The sequence below is a fragment of the Anas acuta genome, chromosome 16 (genome assembly GCF_963932015.1).
Source record: "Anas acuta chromosome 16, bAnaAcu1.1, whole genome shotgun sequence".
Classification (NCBI taxonomy): domain Eukaryota; kingdom Metazoa; phylum Chordata; class Aves; order Anseriformes; family Anatidae; genus Anas; species Anas acuta.
In genome coordinates, this window is record NC_088994.1 from 15,759,092 (window position 1) to 15,779,545 (window position 20,454).

The following is a 20,454-nucleotide window of genomic DNA, read 5'->3' on the forward strand; positions in this document are numbered from 1 at the left end:
GGTTATTTTGGAATTCTGACAAACCTGTTTTGTGAATCCACTCCAGTCTTTCTTCAGGTACTGTTTCCAGCAAGGTTTGTACCTCATTTATTCTGCCATACAGCCTGCTTTCAATGCGTGTACGTCCTGACGACCTGTCTCTTGTTTGTTCCGTCTGCTCGCCTCCAACCTCCTTTTGTTTCTGGGTTTCCCACTGAACGCCATGCACAGCCTGGCCCCCCCAAAAGACAAAATTAATGAATTACCACATCTGCTGCCACCGGAGCTCCTCTCGCTATCGTGGCAATGGCAGCAGCTCTGGTGTGAGGTGCACGTTCATTTCAGATTCCTTCTGGGGTTGAAAAATGCTGCACCGATTTCTGCGGTGTTAAAGAGCAGAGCAGAACTTGAATCCTGTTAAGTCAGAAAAGGAAAATTTGGTTTCTTTCCCAGAGAATGGAAAAGTTTCCCCAAACTGGTTCATTTTTCCCTCCCTTGCACCCAGAAAAGTAACCCATGACAGAACAACAGCGAAGGTTTTTATTACTTATTTTGTCAAACAGTCGAAAATGGAAAAAATAAAAAAAGCTGAACCAACATCCCTCCATCAGCCAACCAAACACCCCAGCTCATCCCTTCCTGCCCAGGGCAAATCTTAAGTAATTTTAAAGCTTATTTTTTTTATCCCTGTAAATAGAGACATTGAAATCAGTGAGGGCTGCTCTTCCTCCTATTCCCTAAACCCCACATATACAAACAAATTAGCGCACGGCAGGGAGCTCTGCATGTTGGCATGACTAGACACACCGGGGTGTAACCAAAACACACATCTGGAAAGTCAGGAGGACAATTGCATCCGCCCGTTTGAATTTTAAGAACATCACAGCAAACGCTGAGAAGGGAAACCCGAACAACAGCTACGTGGCTGCCAGTTCTGAGCCTTCAGAACAAACACCAGTGAGCTAAGGAAACATCTTTGTTTGATTTTTATTGATTTCATATAAAGAGACGTCAACATACCCAAAGCACTGTGACACCTTGCGTGGAGCACCAAACGTACAAAGCATTCCGTGCTGAGCAGGCTCCGTTAACCTGCTTTCACCACAGGAAAAATGCTATCTTTACAAAATGACAGTAAAGGTGTTAAAACTTCCCATAAATTAGATTAAAAGTGACAAGGATTAATAATATTTCAGTTCAACATCTTTTTCTAAATACATCTATCTACACATAAATAGAACTGTGAGTCTTTATGTAAATTTGCTCCACAAAATCCAAAATTGCAGGATTTCTAGGAAGTAGGATTTCTTCCTGATGCTTGCATGACTTCAAGGACAACATAATTGTCTATCTCAAGACATGAAGATAATGCTGGAGACAGTAGCTTGTTAGACCTTAAAACATCAAAAACTGAACATTCTTTGAAATAAATTATTTATTTGAAAGAAATACTTTTAAATAGACTAAAGATTTTGATAAATATAGTTTGACAGATTTCTTTTCTCTTACTGATGGAGTAAGACAATTAACACACATGAGCCCTGCAAAAAAAAATAATTTAGTTTCCAAAGCCGGACTCTAAGAAAGGCTTTAAAGAACTTCCATGAAGCCCTTCATAATGTAAATGTCTTACATGGAATATGTATTTTTGCTATCTAATATCAACAGAGTAAGTAACTGCTCATTTTAGAAACACGCATGTAAGAGTAAAGGTTGTAGTGACCACCTGGGTACCCAGTGCTGCAGCAGCACGCCTGCCCATGGTAGTTACTTTGCAGTCCTGAGAGGTCACATAAATGAGGGGAAGCTCTGCTGAGTTCACCGTGGTTTGACAGGACTTTAATTTTTTCACGAAAAGTATTTTCTAAAAAAAAAAACATCTTTCTATTAGCTTATCTGAACACTGTGTGATTTCAGTAAGCATTGAACATTCGGCCGGCGGTGGCTGTAATGTCTGCGAATGGAGCGCTCTGAGCGAGCTCGATAACGAGCTGTTTCTTCAGAACGAGGAAGATGTAGAACTTGGCCGCAACTTCTTTCCGGTTATTTTTCCGGCAGAGCTCCCGTAAGCTGAAGGAATTCACTCCTGATTTGTTCAGGTGCTGCAGAAGGAATTAAAAAGAAATTCAGTTGGGTCAGTTTAACTGCTAGAAAAAAAAATTAAATGGATCTCATCAAGTCTAAATTGAAGAGGGTTGCTCAGAGTGATGGTTTCCTGGTTGAAGGCCTAGAACAGGATCTTACCTTGGCATTTACATTTACATAGCGGCTCTTAACATTTTATTGCCATAATATTGCTAGCACCTACATATGTTACTAACATCTACATATGCCCACAGTTCTACTGAGTTCAATGAAACAGCACCGAGGCATACGATGCAAGCTGTAATGGTTTTCATGATTCAAAACTATAAAAATCATTGCATACCCTGCTCTTCGGAATACCATCTATAGACAATTTCAGTCACAGATAATTAACTGTTATTATTGCCTGGCTTTTAAGGGCTGCACATATATGTAAGTAGTTATTTGTGGGTGTTGCACTCAACCTTTGAAAAATATTCACATAGAATAATTAAAAGAACAAGAAGGCTGCCGAGTCGAACTCTAGCACTGGGGAAAAGCTGGGCTTGGAGTGTAGTTTGGTGGATTTTGCTTTGGCAGAAGCTCAGCATTGAGATGACAGGGCGAGGGTTTGAACATTCACCATCAGGCCAGACAGTGCTGCCTCCAAGCTGCCTGTTAATATCTTGTTGATACTGAATCATTCCTTACAGCTTCACCACTTTTGAAATGATTTCTGCAGGAAAGGTAGAATAAGACTCCCTGACACAAAGACTACCCTCCCTGATAATTTTGAAGCACCTTGAAAGCACTGGGGCATTAAAAGCTCTCTCAAGGGGTTACCAGCTTTCTTTGTAGCATAACTATCACTCGTTTCCATAGCCTTAAACTCAGAAACAGCTCAAGCAGATGAACAGCCAAATGAAGCCACCCTGCAGTGCACAGCAGAGATCTGGCAAACCTGTGGGCAGCTAGGAACTGGGCTTTGTAGCGATGCTCTAGAGCAACCTCATAGAAGGAAGAAAACAAGGGCTTAGCAGTACAGCAAACGCTGCTGTGAAAACAACAGTTCAGAAAATTCTAGTGATTCCAGCAGCTGTGGGAGAGTGGACATCGTGTCAGGCACTCAGAATCCTGGTTTTCTACATAAACAGCCAATAAAAGCCAGCTACACACTGCACATGACATGCAGCAATATGCTAAATGGTATAAGCAGGAGGTTTTCTGACTTCATCCAACTGAAATCGATAGCTGTGTTTGGTGTTGATTACAAAAGCCACTACTGTTACCTGTAAAGTTTTTAAGAACTGAAGAGTTCTTTTGCTCTGCTTAATTTCTTCTTTGCTTTTGTTTTTCATTGCTAGATCCTGTAGGAAATAAAACAGAAAGTTAGACAGCATGAGTAAAAAGTCAAACACCAAAAAAGGACAAGAGTTCTAGCTTAATTGAAAATTCAGCTGAATCTGGGCACTCTGATGGCCATACACAGATTATGTGGGACTTCTGACACCTCTGCAGGTTTTGTGAAACAGAGAGAAAAGAATGTTAACCATGTTTTTTTCTGCTACAACTAGAGATATCAGGTGCAAAACCACATTATGCACTACGAAACTGGTCCCAGTGAGCCCCAGGTAGGCAGCTTCACAATAAGAGACCACTCTGTGTAACTGGGATTCTGACAGGATTTGTAGTGGTTAGGAGTCAAAAAAAGATGTTCAAAAATTCAGCTTTAGGTTTTGGACTTAGCCTCTGCGGTTGCCTGGAGACAACTCCAGAGTTTTCAGTGTCTGAGTATCCTCGCAGTCAGTAAGTTCAGAAAGTTTCCTTCTTACATGGAAGCACAATTTCTAAATAAGTTTCTAAATAAGGAGCTGTTTTCCTCAATGAATCTGTAACCTCTGAAGATAAGAGTACATCCATCCCTGATTACCAAGCTATTAAAATGTTTGGCAAAATATGTATTAAAGATTGTGAGCACACCAAAATTCACTGCAAATTCATGAAATTTTTTTTTTTTTTTTTAATGTTTCTGTGAAATAATGTAGTTCTGTTCTGAAATAAGTGAGAACTACCAGCTTTGAGTGCACATACATTTAACTCAGCTTGCTGTGTCGGAGCTTCCTGGCCCAGTGAATTATTCACAAATGAGGAGCTCTCAGAGAAAGCCATTGCATCCTGCTGTTAGAACAGAAAGATCAATTGGCATTACAATTTTTGCATACAGTATCATTCTCTATTACATAATTCTGCTTAAAAAATATATATATATATAATAAATGTTTTCCAAAATGATTTCTACCACATCTTTTCTCAAATAGGAAAGGTCTTTGCTACTGTATTTATCCTACAAATATGGACTCTGTTCAGGCACAGGCCTTAAATTTTCTGTTGACATTGGGGCCAGTTTTGTCAGTCCTTGTCAACCTTGGAGAGTCTTCTATTCTCTAAAAACTCCCCTTCTCTTTAGCCTAAATAAAGATGGCAGAAATAGATCATTTCTTATTGTATTTGTTTGTTTGTTTGTTTGTTTGTTTGTTTTTCTCAATTTGAGACAATAAAAGAATAATTACCTTTAGAAATGATAAAATATATTTTCAGTACAGGTTATATTTTATATTAAAGTTCCAATTATACTCAGTGTAACCTATACGGATGAATATATATTTTAATTAACAGTTCATTCATTGTGAGAGTCTGCCAAAGTGCTTATAAATAAAACTTTCCCAACACAAGCTAATTAATGCTATACTGGCTGTCTCTGTAACAGGCTTTTCAAACATATATCAATAAATTCTTAATTTCTTTTAAATGGAATCCTAACATAAAATGAAAAAAATAAATACATTTAGGTCTGTAAAATTTATGGAAACTGCTCACTAGAATTTCGCCAAAGTTATTATCAGTTTCATTTCTGTTACTCTGTGATGTCATTACAAATGAATCATTTCTAATTTTTCTCTCAGTCTCTGAATGAGCTGACTGCTGCAGGGAACTTGGTTCTTCTATTATCAGCATTTCTGTATTAACAAAAATAAATAAATAAAGAAGATGAAAAAACAAAAACAAAAACAACAGCAAAAAAATCCCAAAGGCTTAAGAGGAAACAACTGTTAATCTCTGTCCTTAAAAATAATAATAATAAAAAAAATACTTACACAACCTTCTCTTTTTATAATTAACATAGCCAATTTCATTAACATTTCAACTTATTTGGCCTACGATTCATAGAATACTGCACACAAAGTGTGTGTGCACACCGTGCATGTGTCTGAAACATATAAACTAGATAATATTTGTCAATAGATAATGTTGCAGCACTAGAATTAAACTGTTACCTGAGGTATCTTGTTCTTTTCTTGTTTCTTCCATTTCAGACTCCACCTGCATTACATTTCTTGCCATCTTAAATCCACGACTCTCAAAGCATGTTGCAAAAAACTGGAAAGAATTACTTTTATTTTTTACTTTCAGGCTATAAAGTTGGATCATTATTTGCAAGCACCAAAACAAAGGTATGAATATGGACTGTATATTACTGCAACCCAGAATTTAGAGAATTTAAATCTGCATTTTTTTAAAGTAATAGCCTTTTGCAGCTTCAACTTTGGCAGTGAAATCCACAAAATCGTCTTAGGAACAGCTAGGATCATTTTTTCCCTGATGCTAGACAGTAAGGAGGGAAGAAAGAAGGAAATATCCACATTTATCTGAGTTTTGATTGCTCTCCACATGTACCGGTGTGAGAGTATTTTTCCTCCTCGTAAAGAGCAAGTTGTAATTCTGCATCTCGACTCTAAGAGGTGAAGCTGCTCTGCTCTAACGAACCTGCAGAACTGTTTGCCTGGAGAACCTGTCTCTGAGCTCTCAGCTATACAGCAGAAGAAACAGCGTGATTAACACGAGGCTGCTGCGCATGGTTTACAGCGTATCTTTCTGTATCACCTTGTGTACAAGCTGATCTCTTTTCTTTGTCTTATCATTAGCCCTAAATATAACTGATTTGAATGATCTGTCAGATAATATGTGGGGACATGAAAGGCTTGATAGATCATATTTCCATGAAACAAATCTATCTTTCTTGCACAACAAGAGCAGTAAGGTCTACAACCACAGGTAAGGGTGTTCTGGCCCACCCGTCTAGCCCAAGGGATATAGTGATCAGAAACTTCTCGGCGTTCTGAAAGGCAAGGTCTCCTGACTGCTGTCCAGCTGGAAGCTTAATCTCCAGTTGGGAAAGTACAAAACAGATTGTCATACCATTTTCCTAAAGTAATTAAAGATGAAATAATAATGTTTAGGCCTTAAGTACCTTTAAAGTAAATGCAGAAGAAAGATATGCCATATTGATCACAGAGCAGAAACAAAAAATAAAATAAGAACAATTTAAAAAGGAACAAAATTGTCAGAAATCATTTAAAAAGGTATGTTAGTGTACAGTCAGTCAGGTGCTGGTATGTGAAATGAAGTATCAATTCTCAAGTTTCTTTGTCATTTTCTACTTGATGTTGGAGCACTGAAGACTGGAGCCAGGAGCTCTACAGGTGAACTTTCTGCTGAAGTAATTAATGATGAGGACACAAATAATCATTAGGTATCCAACCGAACTGTACTGCAAAATGATACTTACAATGATGATTGTCAGTTTCCTTGGAGTTCACATGAAACCAAGACTGCAAAATCTCTCACAGTTAGATCTTAGAAGTGCAACAATCCCATAATCTACACAGTGGAATAAAAACCTACAAGGAATAAAACTTTACCATTTGTAGCTCAGCATGAACCACAGACTGTGTAGGGTTGGACAGGAGTGTGTCCGCTCCTCCTGATTCTTTCCATGCCATTGTCTTTTTTGTTGGGGGTGCAAGGTCTAACGTAGCAAGGATGTCTACGTAGTTGTTAAGTTGGTTGTATATAACACTGCAGCTGAGCTCCTTGTCTGCATCCACCAGCAACTTCCTCTTTCTTTTTTTTTTTTTCCTCTGGTTGAAAGCTAGGTAGAGCAAGCATTTATTAAAAATATACATATATATTAAAAAAATAAAAATAAAAATAAATAAATAAATAAATAAATAAAGGTATTGACCTCAATATATCCCTGATCCTGTGACTTAGTTCACTGACATACCTGTCTGTAATGTATTTCAGCACTGAAGGGACTACCTAGCAGGAAAGGGTATTACTGAAGAAACTTACAGAATTCTCCCCTTTAGCCATGTATTTATTGTTTGGAATTACAATATTCAAAACTCAGAAGGAGTGTTTCAGCCTCCCATTTCTGATCTAGCCCTGTTTTTCATTGATAGCTGTTACACAGTGAATATACATAAATAAGGTCTAGTCCACAGAAAACTTAAGCATGAAAATACCCACTGTGAGTCTAATCGACAGGTTGCTGACCTCCCGAATAGCTGCACAGGCTTTAAAATTAAACTACAGGTGGATGGAACATTTCTCCAAAAGTTTCCATAAAGTTTGCCCTTTGTATTCTTGTACAGGAAACTGCCATATGTTTAATTACAGAAGGCATGAATATTGTACTAAAGAATCAGGAACATAATGACTTAATGAGAACACATGAGATACCAACAAGCCCAAGTGAGCTATCTTTAATCCATCAGGAAGTTAATTATTCCAACAATTGCTGATGTACTCAACAGGTTTCATTATCTCATAATTAATATCTGTATTTGTCAGCTTTATACTTTCGCAATAAAATTAAGATGCACGTTGTAAATACAAAATAGAGACACTAATTGGTTGCATATCCATAGTTTCCTGAAAAATCTTCTTTTACTGGAAAATTCCAGTATAGTATTCTAAAAACTATATCAATACAATCTTGTTTACTTGCTAACATCCACCAACACAATAGGTGAGGCTTAGATGTACTCACAGGAGAAAAGGAACATTTTTCTTTTTGCATCTTAATAAAGTTAAAATATCATGAAACAAAAATTTACAAAGGCCTGAAATTTTTAAGGTCATTAATTTACACCCAAAGGATCACTGGCATGTCACTGGCAACAGAAGTTCTGAAATTTCAGTAGCACTCATGAATAGGCTGGGCTTGCACTGCTAGCAGAACTGCGGACCAGTAACACTTGATTTGGTATGTGGAAGGAACTGTAAGCAGAGATACGGGCAGATCAGATGATCCTGATCAACCTGGTACTGTTTTTGTATAATAAATATCATAAGATAGAACTCTGACAGCAGATGAAAGTGAGAATAATCTGTTTTTCAAATATTTACAGTAACAAGAAGAAAAACAAACCTAGCAGTGCAAAAAAACAGTCTGTCAGGAAAAAAAACCAGTCAAGTTCTGACCTGTATCATCAACTGGCGCAAGCACAAATCCTTCATCTTCTTTAGACAAAAGTATTGTTTCGTTCATTAGATGGCTTTCTGTCTGAATCGCAGTGTCTTCGCAGTTGGATTCAACTATAAGAAAACCCAGCAAAAAGCCCAATTAAAAAAAGATGGAATAATTTCTCAATCTCATGACATATAAGGCTGATACCAGACAAAAAAAAAAAAAAAGATCAGAATTAGAAAACTATGGTTGAGTCCATAATCTCACAATCACTTTAAGGAGTACTGTCTGACACTGCTGCTGTTTACGTCCTGCACTGCACTTCCTTTTGCTGACACAAGAAGCTGTATAATCAGGTAGTGAAACAGACTGAAGAACTAAACTGTGTGGTTTCTCATTAAAGGTGTTCCAGATTACTCAGTTTTAAAGTCACTGTGCAATGGTGGCATAAGGATTGAAGATTTAAAGTTTAAAAATAAAATTAAAAAAAATAAAAAAGATTTTTCCAGAAGCACTTTTCAAAAATTAATTTATATTTCAGCAGCTTCATTCACCAATGTCCAATAAAAATAAGACTAAGAGCACCTGCATGAACTACTAAAAAGTAATTTGTAGCTGAAATATGAAGTCAGAAAAGCTGGTTGGTAATGTTCAAAATTTAACAAACCCTTATCCTGTTTCCTCTCCTCTACAAAGTGATATCGTACTGCCTAAGCAGCAGAGTGGATCTGAAGCATATCCAACACAGGATATCATATAAAAGTGTTTCTAAGCAATGTCATGGTACAAATCTAGAATTCCTAGGCCAAATTAAATTATACCTAAAATGGTGAAAAAAATATATGAGGAAAAAAGGAAGAGAAATTAACAAAGGAAAAAGACTTGGGATGTTATTCCATTCATACAAAGCTGAATGTGAGTAACTTTAGTGCAGGAACAGAGAGTTCACGTGAGCAAGGAGAAGAGACTGCAAACTCACTGGCTGTGGTATTCTCTGGAAGATCTTGTGGTGAAGGAAGTTCCTCCTCCATATCAAGAATGTCATTAATTAGGCCATTTTGCTCATCCCTCAGCAGGATTTCTTAAATATAAAATACATAGTTTTAAATCATGCCAAGTCTTAGTAGTCATGAAGTAGTTTCAACAGTAAGAAAAGGAGAACATTTAGGGACATGGTTAATGGGTAATGGTGGTGGTAGGAGGACAGTTGGACTAGATAACCCTGGATGTCTTTTCCAACCTTACTGATTCTATGATTAGTCTTAATTTTGAGATTTCCATCTTTTCTTTGAAAAGTATGGTATTGAAACTGTTTAAAAGGTATAAGTTTATAACAGTTTACATAAATACCCTAAACGATAAACGTGTAGAAGCTACTTCATTGCCTTTGTTATTACAACCAGGATAAAAAAATGCTGCAGCATTTCCCCCTTTAAAATATAAACTAAATTACTAAAAATTAAATATAAATCAAATGCTTTTAGTTCTAAAAAAAAAAAATAAAACAAAATACTATCTTCTCTAATTTATTTTTACTTGGCAATGTCTAAATGATCATGTAGTGATAAGTAGCAAAAATTCTGTTAATCTGTGGCAAAGCCTACCAATCATATCTGCACCAGCCTCCTCATCTCCAAAACAATCCTGCTCAAAACAGTAAGCATCTTCATGCAGTGCAGACTTGTCTCCATTTATGCTCGCAGAGGTATGATCAGCCATGAGATTGTTGCTGCTCATTAAGAAGCTGCCATCAAAGGAGCTCTGTTTTCTTAGTGTTTCTGGTTCTTCATCTGAATAAATACAGAATTTCTGATGCTTCATCTGCATAAATTTATGTGAAACGTATTTATCCATTTCCTATTTTTTCAAATAATTTTCAAAGGATTGTAAGATTTCCCATACCTCAAATTAAATTAAAAAAAAAAGTCAACTTTAGCTAACTTACAGAATATTTCTAATTTCTCAACTTCTCTCACCAAAGTTTCTGTCCCAGAGAAGTATGTTGCTTTCGTAATCCTCTGTAAGCGTGATGTCTTCAGCTCTGCTCCGATTCAAGGTAAAATGTTCTGCAACATCAATGGCACTGATGGAAAAAACAAACAAACATAAACCATTGTACAAATTTAGAATGAACAGAAAGCCACTATTTAAACTAGTATTAATACTAGGGCATGTATTTATACTAATTTTTGTATCTCCTCCCAAGGTCAGTAAGTTGTTTGCAGGGCTCACTCGGACAATTTTAAATGAGAAAATCTTGATGGATAAGTTCAAAATATTATTTTATTGTAAAGGTCTGTTGATTAAATGGACTTGGAGGAACTCTACAAAAAGCACAATTCTTATGACCATAGCCTTGTAAAGTTTGACTCAGGATTTTGAGGAAATCAGTTACCAAATCAAAACAATTCCACACAAGTCTTGATCAGATAACTGTAAGGATATATTTTGTTTCTTAAAATACTAAAATAATGAATAAAAGGTAGGGAAGAACTTACTTTAAATCAGGTAGTGGAGTATCAAAATCATGAAATTCTTCAGGTAATGTAATGGACTGATAAGCAGCTTCAAAGCTCTCTTCTGGAAGGTCAACAAGTCCTAAAAGAAACAAAACAAAACACAGTAAGTATCAATAAAATAAAAGTAACATTCTCCCAACTAGATATAGTAAGACTATAAAGCCGTCAGGAAGGTATGCTGCCTTTATAAAGAACAAAAAGGTAAAGTTTAGGCAGTTTGTTAACAGGACCCAAAAGTGAAATTAAAATTCTCAATTTTCATATCTATTAGAAGCCACATTTTTTATAGACAGATAGAGAAGAGTATGCTGCTGATGGAAACTGCTACAGGTGCTGAAATGCTGTAAATACACTGGGTTTATGAACAGTTAATTAACATCACTGAAAGATTCTCAGCTGACATTCAGTCTAGAGTCTTTCATACCATTTAAAACGAATTACTGTTTTATTTTTCTATCCTGTGTCTATATTACACTATTCACCAGCATCAAATAATTACAAAACCAGGCTGCAAATACGCAGTAGTCAGAAAATCCTGGAACAATTCAGGTTAGAAGGGATTTCTGAAGGTCGCCTAATCCAACCTTTGGCTCAAAACAAAATTAATTTCTAAGCTAGGTCACTTTTGACTATTTCTGATGCTGGAGTTTCCACTGCATCCCTGGACAACATGTTTCAGCATTTTACCATTTCAAGTATGATCTTTTTCCCAATTACATCTAGGTGGAGTTTGCCTTGCTGCAGTTGTGACCATTGTTTTTTGTTCTTGTGCTATGTGGTCCTCTACCAGCTCCTATAGTAACTGTTGAAAACAATACTATGTATTTATTGCAAGTGTTTCTTCTAGCATTTTCCAAATGTTTACAAACATTACCTAACTAATCTCCATCATATCCTTGAAAATCATGTAGAGTAGGTATTTGCTATTCTGCACACAGGCTAGGTCACAAAGCACATTAAGGCTGGCAATAGAGGCCAGTGTCCTGTTTGCAATCTTTTTTTAGACAACAGTGCCTCCCCATTTGTGTCTTAAAACAACAAACATGCAGCCTGTTTGAAAAGGATTCAGTCATCTCGGTTCATTTCTTGCTGGCTTTGTGGCTAGAGCTCAAATCACAGTCAGATCTGGCACTAACACATTGTTAGACATGTTGTTGGTGTCATTAGACAGGAAAATTAATTATCTAGCAATGGGGGCTGAATCCAAGCTTCTTCTTGTATGACCGTTTAAGATACTGCTTCTTTTAAAGGTGTCAAAGACCTGAAATTGCATTGAAATAAACCAGACTAAGCCTTGGCAGTAGGCACCAATAAATTCAATGTCCTTTGGGATCAATAAGCTGTATTTAACAGAAGCTTCCAAAATTAAGTTTTAAGATAAGAGCAGAAAAAGACACAGATGGAAAAAAATGCAGAATTCTGTACCTACCTGGGCGAAAAGCTGTCTTCATTTTTGTCAAAGCTTCAGTACAGTCTGCCAAGAGGTACTTTGCTTTCCTGTGGTAAATCCGCACCACTCCTAAGAGTAAGTGTCCAGAGGTGCGCAGAGCTATTGTAAACTTTGAAATTTACAACACAAAAGTTGTTCAGGAGTTAATATTTTTGGCCAAAAAATAAAAATAAAAATAAAAAATATTACACAACAGTAACAGAATTATAGTAAAATACACTAATAGAGAACTCTAAGAAATTCAACAAGGCTTTGTACTGTTATAGAGGATCACAGACAAACAAATTTCCAGAGCTAGGAACTTCTAGTTGCTTCTGTCCCGAAGCATTGCCGTGCTGAAGCCTAAGCCCTCAATCAATGCTGGTTTCATGGACAAGGTCTCAGCTGACTACCAGTGAACAGTGTAACACATCTTGAAAAGGAAAGTAGCTGCACTTATTCTAATATTTGCCACTTTGTTTATTCAAGTGAGAGGACATTGTACCAACTATGCTCTTATTTGTGCAGTCTTCCTGCACCAAGAACTCTCCCTTCGGCCATTCCAACGCTAGACAGAAGCACGCAAAGAGAAGACTACAAACTATTTGAAAACACTTCCAAATAATAATACCGAAATCGTTTTGACAAAGTTCAATTAATCATAACCCGTGCAAGGCAGACAATGAAAATCAGACTACCAATTGCCAAGCAGGTATTTTCACAGGGAAAAAAAAATAAAAATCCTGCTTGCACCAGCAGAATGCCTTGGATCTCCTTAGGCATCGATTAGTGACAGTGCAAAATGTTCCTTACTGTTCCCTTGGATGCAATTGCAACAGAGAGGCCAAGGACTGAGTCATGGATACTCGACTGCTTGCATCTGTGCTTGTTTGAATCATACCTTATCTGTGGTACACAGAGGATTAATACAGAATCTGTCATAAGCACCAATTATGCTTAATTATATATTTATCTGCCTCTAATGGTGGGCCTGGAAGAATTCCACTGACAGTTCAAAGATGGTTGTGATATGTCAAAGGTTATTTATCATAAGATCAGAAAAACACATTCTTCTTGAATGGTTTGTGTACAATTTTGTGGTATTTTTCTCAGTCCCTTTACTTTGGTTAAGCAGCTGGCTTTTTTTGTTGTTGTTTTTGAGAAAATTTCCTCAAATACTTGGCAGTTCCCAAACTATGTCGCATAGCCGCAGCTAGTACTCAGTCTCTGAAGAAAGACCAGTGCTACTACATGATATTGACAAGCTCGTCTCGTTTCATGCAGTAGCTCAAACCCACTTACCACAATCCCATGGCCAGCTGTGCCCACAGAGCACACTCCGGAGCTCCATCAGTATGTAGAAAAAATACGTTTGAATATGTTGTGGTAAAATTTTTCTTATACTGTAGTTAAATACATTCCACAGATCTCCAAGGGCTAAATAGCAAGTAAAATATTTATATCAATTTAATTTAATGGAACAGAGATTTTATCTGAGTGAAAACTGAATAAAATCACAGTAGGAATCTCTCACACTGGTTTTGAAACAGCCACAAATTTGTCTTACTAAGTCTTCACAACAGCGAGTCCTCTTCCCTACAGAAGATTTACAGCTCTACCCCAGAACTTACCAGAAGACACTTTAATAACCTACCTTTGGTGAGATGATGTTTTCAACGGTAGTCTCTAAATTACACTCGAATATATGAGCTTTGGTCAGCTTCTTCTCCCAGTGGGCGGCAAGCCATATTTTGGCCAACGGCCCACGCTTGTTCACGAGCAAATGCATGTAGAACATGGTGTCGGGGCTGAGGCTCGCAGGTCACCTCTGCTGCCACTTTTCCTGGGCTTTTCTCTTTTTCCCTTGTCTTGCAGGTGAAGCAGATAAAGGTCCTGGGGCACGAGGGGAGAGCGGGTGAGCAGAGGGTGAGCTCCAAGGGAAAATGTCCGTCAGGGCCTCAGGGAGAGCCGGAGCTGTGGGTTGGAGCTGGCAGAGCAAACAGCAGCAGAGGAGCAGCACACCTGCAGGCACAAGGAGAGATGTCACGGGGGAAAAACAGACTGCGAGGGGCTTGTTGGGGGGCACAAAGGATGGGGTTTGGGGAGGGATGGGGCTGCAATGAAGGGCGGGAGGTGGAATGGGGAAAGCCCTGGGGAGTGGAGGAGATGAGGGGACTCAGCGGGGCTCTGAGGGGATGGGGACAGGGATGGAGGTCCCTAGCCTGGTGCTGGGGACATGAGGGGCTGTAGGGTGCTGAGGGGACAAGGGGGGCTTCAAATGGCTGCCAGGGACTGGGGAGACTTAGCATGGCGCTGAGGGGATGGAGGAACCCAACCTGGTCCTGAGGTGATGGGCGCTGAGGAGAGCTGAGGAGAGGGGGGATTCCTGAGGGGACCGCAGTACCCAGAAAGGCACTGAGGGGATGGAGACGACTCGCCAGGGTCCCCAGGGGGTGGCAGTGCCCAGCGGGGCGCTGAGGGGACAGCGGGGGGGGACCTCGGTGGGATCCTGAGGGGATGGCGGTGCCCGGCAGGGCGCTGAGGGCGGCCGCGGAGCCGGGGCTGAGGCCTGAGGGCGGCTCCCGCCAAAAGGGGAGGGCGGCGGGCGGCGGGCAGAGCCCAGCCCGGTCCCGGCACAACGGGGATGGTGCTGGGGGGGGACAAACGAGCCTCAAACCCCCTGCCCCATGTCCTGGAGGGCTTTGCTCTGCAGCCGGGGGCAGTCCCGTGAGCCCTGAGCCCAGCGTGGCAGCCGCAGCTGTATCGTGAGGCGCCCGCGGCTCCCCCGCCACCTTGCTGTTAGCTGACAAAAATCAGCCCTCGGTTGTCACCACAGGGTGTTTGCAGCCCCTTCCCAGCCTGGATCAGGGGCTGGGAGGAAGGGCAGGAGAGGGTTTTCTGTCATAAAACCCTCCTGGAGCCAGGCATCTCCCTGGGGACATGGGGGACCCCAGTGACACCCATTAATCCTGCCTGGGCGCCCAGCGCTGCCCATCCTGCAGCCGGTGCTGGAGCCAGGCTGTGTCAGCTCCAGCCTTCCCAGTGCTAAAATTGATTTACAATCCCGGGTCTGAAGCCAGTCCCGGCCATAAATCATTCCCCCTAAATCACCGGGTGTCCCCACCTGCGTGGCAGCCAGCGGCTGGTGCCCGAATTGCCCAGCTGCTGCCCCTGTCCTCTGTGTCACCTTGAGCCCTGCTCTGCCAAGGGATGCTGCAAGCAGCAAGAGGCAGGGACAAAAATTCTCCTCTACAGGGCTGGATCAGGGCCCGTGGGTGCCAGGAGCCTCTGCAGGACCAGTATCACCCGGGCTGTGCTGCAAGGGGATGTTCTGGAGGGGACCAAAAGGGGACACCTGCATCCACAGCCCTCCCAGCTCTCCCCATCCTTGTCCTCTTGTCCCCTTCCCTCTTGTCCTCTGCCCACCCGGGGCTCCAGCTTGCTGTCCCCTTCATCCCGATTTAATCATTTTGTCCCAGCGGCCTGTCCCTGTCTCACAGCCCCATCCCAACCCCCTCGCCCCGCTCCGTCTCCCAGGCTGCCTCCTCCCCTCCCTCCTCTTTCTATTTATTTCCAGCTCTCTCGCAGATTCACTCTGCGTTTTGGCAGTGCTGCCTCTGACCTTGGCTGTCTCCCTCCTCTCTGTGCTCCTGCGCTTGGCAGCATCAATCTTGGCTGTCTCCCTCTCTCCTCCCCTTCCTGGTGCCAGCGCCCTGGGGATGCTGTGGCCCTGCCAGCCCCGGGTGGGTTCGGGGCAGTGTTTGGGGCTGCACATCCCGCTCCCACCCCCCCTGAAAAGGTCCAGCACCCACCCAGTAAATGCAGCAGATCCAGGAGCAGCACAGCAAAAGCAGCAATGTGCAGGGAACATCGCTCTACCTCATCCATTAGCGGTGTCCTTGAGAGCACAGCTGTGGGTTTGGGGGTGCAGAAGCAGCGCCCTAAAACATTGACCCCATGGCAGAGTGGGCGCAGACCCCAGTCCTAAACCACTGCTCCAGCACTTGTGGGCTCATCCCTGTCCACATACAGACTGGGCACATTCGGGTGCTTCAGCACCGCAAGGCTTGGGGACCCCAAAATGCAGGGGATGACGGTGTGCATTGCTCTGCTCAGGAGCACACCGGTGGCACTGCTGTTTCTCCCAAATTCAGCAATATTCGAGGTGGCTGAGCTCGGTGCCGACGCTCTCTCCTCCCGTCCTCGCTGCCGTCTGCCCGTCTGGTGGCACAACGTGCCCGCCTGCTCCAGATCCATCTTTTCCTGCTGATTCGGGACAATCCGTGTCCCGTGACCTACTTGTCTCTGAGCATCTTCTGCCTTCCCGCCGAGTGGGTTGGCACTGAAGCCGCTCTAAATGTGGTTAACATGTCAGGATGCACTTACATTTATTTTTAATTCTGCCTCTTTCTCAGCCCAGTTCTGGATGCGTCCCTGGGGACGCTGTGCTGGGAAGCCTGTGCCTTTCGACACTGGGAGAGGAGACAGGAGGAGTGAGCGGGTGGGTCGCAGCCACACAACGCTCACTGCAAACAAAAATTAATAAAATTGTGCGTATCCATGTCCCTGACACAGAAAAAGGGAGTGAGCAGACCCTCTTTTTTCCTCTGTCGGAGGTATTGGAGCGCCGGATTCGGTCCCTTTTTGGGTGGTGCAGGTCTGCAACAGCAACACTAATGGGCAGGGAGCTGGGGGGAGCTGTAAAGCCATGTTGTGGGGCTAAACAAATAATTAAAGCAGGCAGAAAACCTTGCAGGGCACCTTGGAGGAAAATAAAGGGAGGGAAAAAAATGCAAGAAAAGGGGTAAAAATTATCCAGGGGGCAATTTTTAACACAAACTTTGGAGTTTAATGCAGGAGATGCTCAAGGAAGGATAACATCGTCACCTGTCATTAACCTGGGGAGCAGCAAGGGCAGGAGCCAAGCCTCCTCTTGCCAGAGCCAGCACCTGGACGCGTGCAGTCGATGTGCTGGGCTAAGCTCATCCTCTAAGCTCTTTGGACCTTTTTGATCAGTTTTAAGTGAATTTCACAGACCAGAGAGAGTCCCTGCCGGTTTCATGAAACGGGTGGAGCCGAGTGTGGCCACAGGACTTGTATGAGGGGACGGGACACGGGGGGCTCGGGGTGGGGGCTGCCAGCCACACGAGCTCACCCGGTGCTGGCAGTGGCATCCACACATCAACTGGTGCGATCGCACACGAGCTGCTGAAGACGCTGAAGGCATGTGAATGTGCTGAAGGGGATGGCAACGTGATGGACAAATCTTCCCGGCAGCTCTCAGCAGCCCACCCGCTATCACTCGGGATTTACGTCCGCACCACCATCTCCAGGCACGGCTCCAGAAGCAGAAATAGAAATATAAGTACATTAAAGGAGGCTGTAGCGAGGTGGGGGTTGGCCTGTTCTCCCATGTGCCTGGTGACAGGACGAGGGGGAATGGGCTAAAGTTATGCCAGGGGAGTTTTAGGTTAGATGTTAGGAAGAATTTCTTTACTGAAAGGGTTGTGAGGCATTGGAACGGGCTGCCCAGGGAGGTGGTGGATTCACCATCCCTGGAAGTCTTCAAAAGACGTTTAGATGTAGAGCTTAGGGATACGGTTTAGTGGGGACTGTTAGTTTTAGGTCAGAGGTTGGACTCGATGATCTTGAGGTCTCTTCCAACCTAGAAAATTCTGTGATTCTGTGAAATTCTGTGATAGCACATGTCTTATTAACAAACGGGCTGAAAGCGTGCTCCTGCCAGCAGGTCACTGCTGGGGCTCGGGCACGGATCCAGTTTCAGGTCAAAGAGAAGCGGAGCGTGTTCGGCAACACGAGTGCTCTGGGAAAAATGGGATAACGCGGCGAGAGACGGGGTGGCGGGGAGCTGGGGGCTGCGGGACTGAAGCCACCTCTCCTGGCTGGCACCATCCGAAGCTGGAGCACCCCACACCTGGCCCAAAGCCTGGGCCAAGCCCTGAACGCTTCCCTGGGGATTTGGGGTCAGGTTTGGCCCTAGAAGGGGCTCTCAGCAGGTGGCTGGGCTGGAGCCCTCCCTGCTGCAGCCCCCATCCCCAGCCCACCTCTGCCCCGTGTCCCCTGCAGGGCCAGCCGGTTGTGGGGCGCACAGCCAGCACCCCATGGGACACATCCCCGGGACACATCCCGCACCCTTCACGGCACAGACCCCTCTCCACCGCTTTGCCCTTTCCATCCCCACCCCTCCCCACGCAGCCCACCCTGGGGTGCCCACGAGGGGGGGGTGTCCCGGTGCGTCCACGGCGCGCACGGAGGGGTCCCCGCTGCGGGTGGGGAAGCGTTGCCCAGACGGTGCCGGTGCACAACGGGGCTGGTGTGCACCGTGTGTGTGTGCGTGTGCCCGTGAGCCCCCCGGGGCAGCGGCTCTACGTGTGCGAGCGTGTGTGTGTGTGTGCGTGCAGCGCCGGGAGCCCCGCGGGGCCGGCAGCTCGGGGCACCGCCGCCCTCTATCCCGAGCCACCGGTACCGGTACCGGGCAGCCGGCGGGGGTAGGCGGCCGGGAAAAGGTTGGAGAGGGGGGGACAAACCGAGGAGGGACCGGGGAGGCAGCGGGGGTGCGGGGACCGGGGGCTCCAGCGCGGTGCGGGGAGCGGGGGGAGGCGGCTTGGCACGGCTCGGCACGGCTCGGAGAAGCGGGGAACCGGAGGGGACAGATCGGAGCGGGGAAAGCAGGTCCGGGGTGGGGAAAGGGGGGGGGGCACAGCCCGATTCGGGGAAAGCAACGTGGGGTGGGGGGCACAGGGACACGGCTCCCTGGGGGGAGGCGCAACGCGGCTGGGGGGACCCGGGTCCCACCGGGGGGAGCGGTCCCGGGTGCGGGGACGGGGCAGGGGAGGGGGCAAAGCCCGGTGCGGGTGAGCGGGGCTCGGAGGGAGGGAGCAGCTCGGGGTTGGGGGGGGGACGGGGACACTCAGCCTGCTCGGGGAGGGAGGATTTGGGGTGGGGAACGGGGACGGGGACATCGCCACCCGCTCCGTGCGCGCCGCTCACCTCTCTCCGCGCAGGGCGGCGGCTCCATGGCGGCCCCGCGGGCGGCGGAGCTGCGGAGCCCGGTCGAGACGGCGGCGACAGCGGGGAACGGAGGCGGCGGAGGGGGTCCGGGGGGGTTCGGCCCGGCCCCGGGCCCGGGGCTGGCTCTGGCTTTGGGCTGTGCGCTGAGCGGCGCGGCTCTGGTGGTGCTGGCGGGGGCCGTGCCGCGGGCGGCGCGCCCCGACCCGGCCGTACCGGCGAGGCAGATGGAGAGGCTGGAGGCAAGGGCGGCTCGGCTCCGAGCACGCCTCGATCGCTGCACCGTGGCCGGCTTGGCGTTGCTGGCCCTGGGAGGGCTCCTGCTCGCCGCCCTCCTGCTGGCCGCCGCCGCCGCTCGCCGCCGAGCCCGAGCCGCTCGCCGCGCCGGGGGCACCTACGGCTCGGTGCGCCTGAGGATGCGCAGGGTGTCGGCCGAGGGGGCTCAGGCACTGCTGGAGAGCCAGCTCAGCCCCCCGCCCCAGCCCCCCGAGGGGCCGGGCTCGTAGCCCCGCGCCTCCCCGGGGCCCCCCGAGCCGCCGGCAGAAGCGGGGCTCCCCCCGCAGCGCCCCGGTCCCCGTGCTGTCACAGCCCGGTGAGGCTTCGGGCACCCTCCTGGCCGCCTCGACCCCCTCTGGGGTGGGGGTCCCGGCCGGCAGCAGCGGGGTGACACGGCTTGGGGACATGCCGCTCGCCTACACGGCCCCTGCCACCAGCACCGGGACGATGGCACCACCAAGACACCCGTGGGACGCCCACGCCACGGCCGGGCATGGACACGAGGCCGAGCTCCCCGTGGCAGCAGCAGCCGGCTCCTTCCCGATAGCCAGGGCTGCTCCTCGCTGGGCCGAAGCGCCGAATCCTCTGCCAGCAGCGACCTTTTTTAGCAATAGTTTCTTCTAAAACTGTGGCGTGGAGGTGGCACTCACACCGCTCTGGGGACAGCCAGCGTGACCGATATCCGCGTGGCACCAGCCAGCCCCCGCCAGCCCCCTGCCTCTGTGCCACCCCCCAGCCCCACTGCGGAGAGCGGGGCGAAGGCTGGGACCCCGCTCCCACCAGCAACCCCACAACGGCCCCAAAACCCATGGTGCTCTGTCTGGGGGAGAGAGGATAACGCACGG

The 20,454-nt window shown here is 45.5% G+C and overlaps 1 protein-coding gene across 3 annotated transcripts; it reads right to left on the minus strand.

The window, feature by feature from the left end:
• Window positions 1–1,396: 1,396 nt before the first annotated feature.
• RAD21L1 (RAD21 cohesin complex component like 1) lies at window positions 1,397–19,437 on the minus strand. 3 transcript variants are annotated; one of them, XM_068700366.1, is made up of 15 exons: window positions 19,316–19,426; window positions 17,460–17,643; window positions 13,959–14,326; window positions 12,305–12,434; window positions 10,855–10,954; window positions 10,333–10,439; window positions 9,961–10,146; window positions 9,336–9,437; window positions 8,371–8,484; window positions 6,804–7,033; window positions 5,379–5,481; window positions 4,921–5,060; window positions 4,135–4,221; window positions 3,333–3,410; window positions 1,397–2,081 (listed from the first exon to the last, which is right to left on the minus strand). In XM_068700366.1, the coding sequence occupies exons 3-15, from the start codon at window positions 14,100–14,102 to the stop codon at window positions 1,893–1,895; spliced, it is 1,710 nt and encodes a 569-aa protein (XP_068556467.1). In that variant the 5' UTR covers window positions 14,103–14,326; window positions 17,460–17,643; window positions 19,316–19,426; the 3' UTR covers window positions 1,397–1,892. The 3 variants fall into 3 exon arrangements, with proteins under 3 accessions (XP_068556467.1, XP_068556468.1, XP_068556469.1); XM_068700367.1 differs by lacking the exon at window positions 17,460–17,643 and having other exon boundaries at window positions 19,316–19,437; XM_068700368.1 differs by lacking the exon at window positions 9,961–10,146.
• Window positions 19,438–20,454: the final 1,017 nt, after the last annotated feature.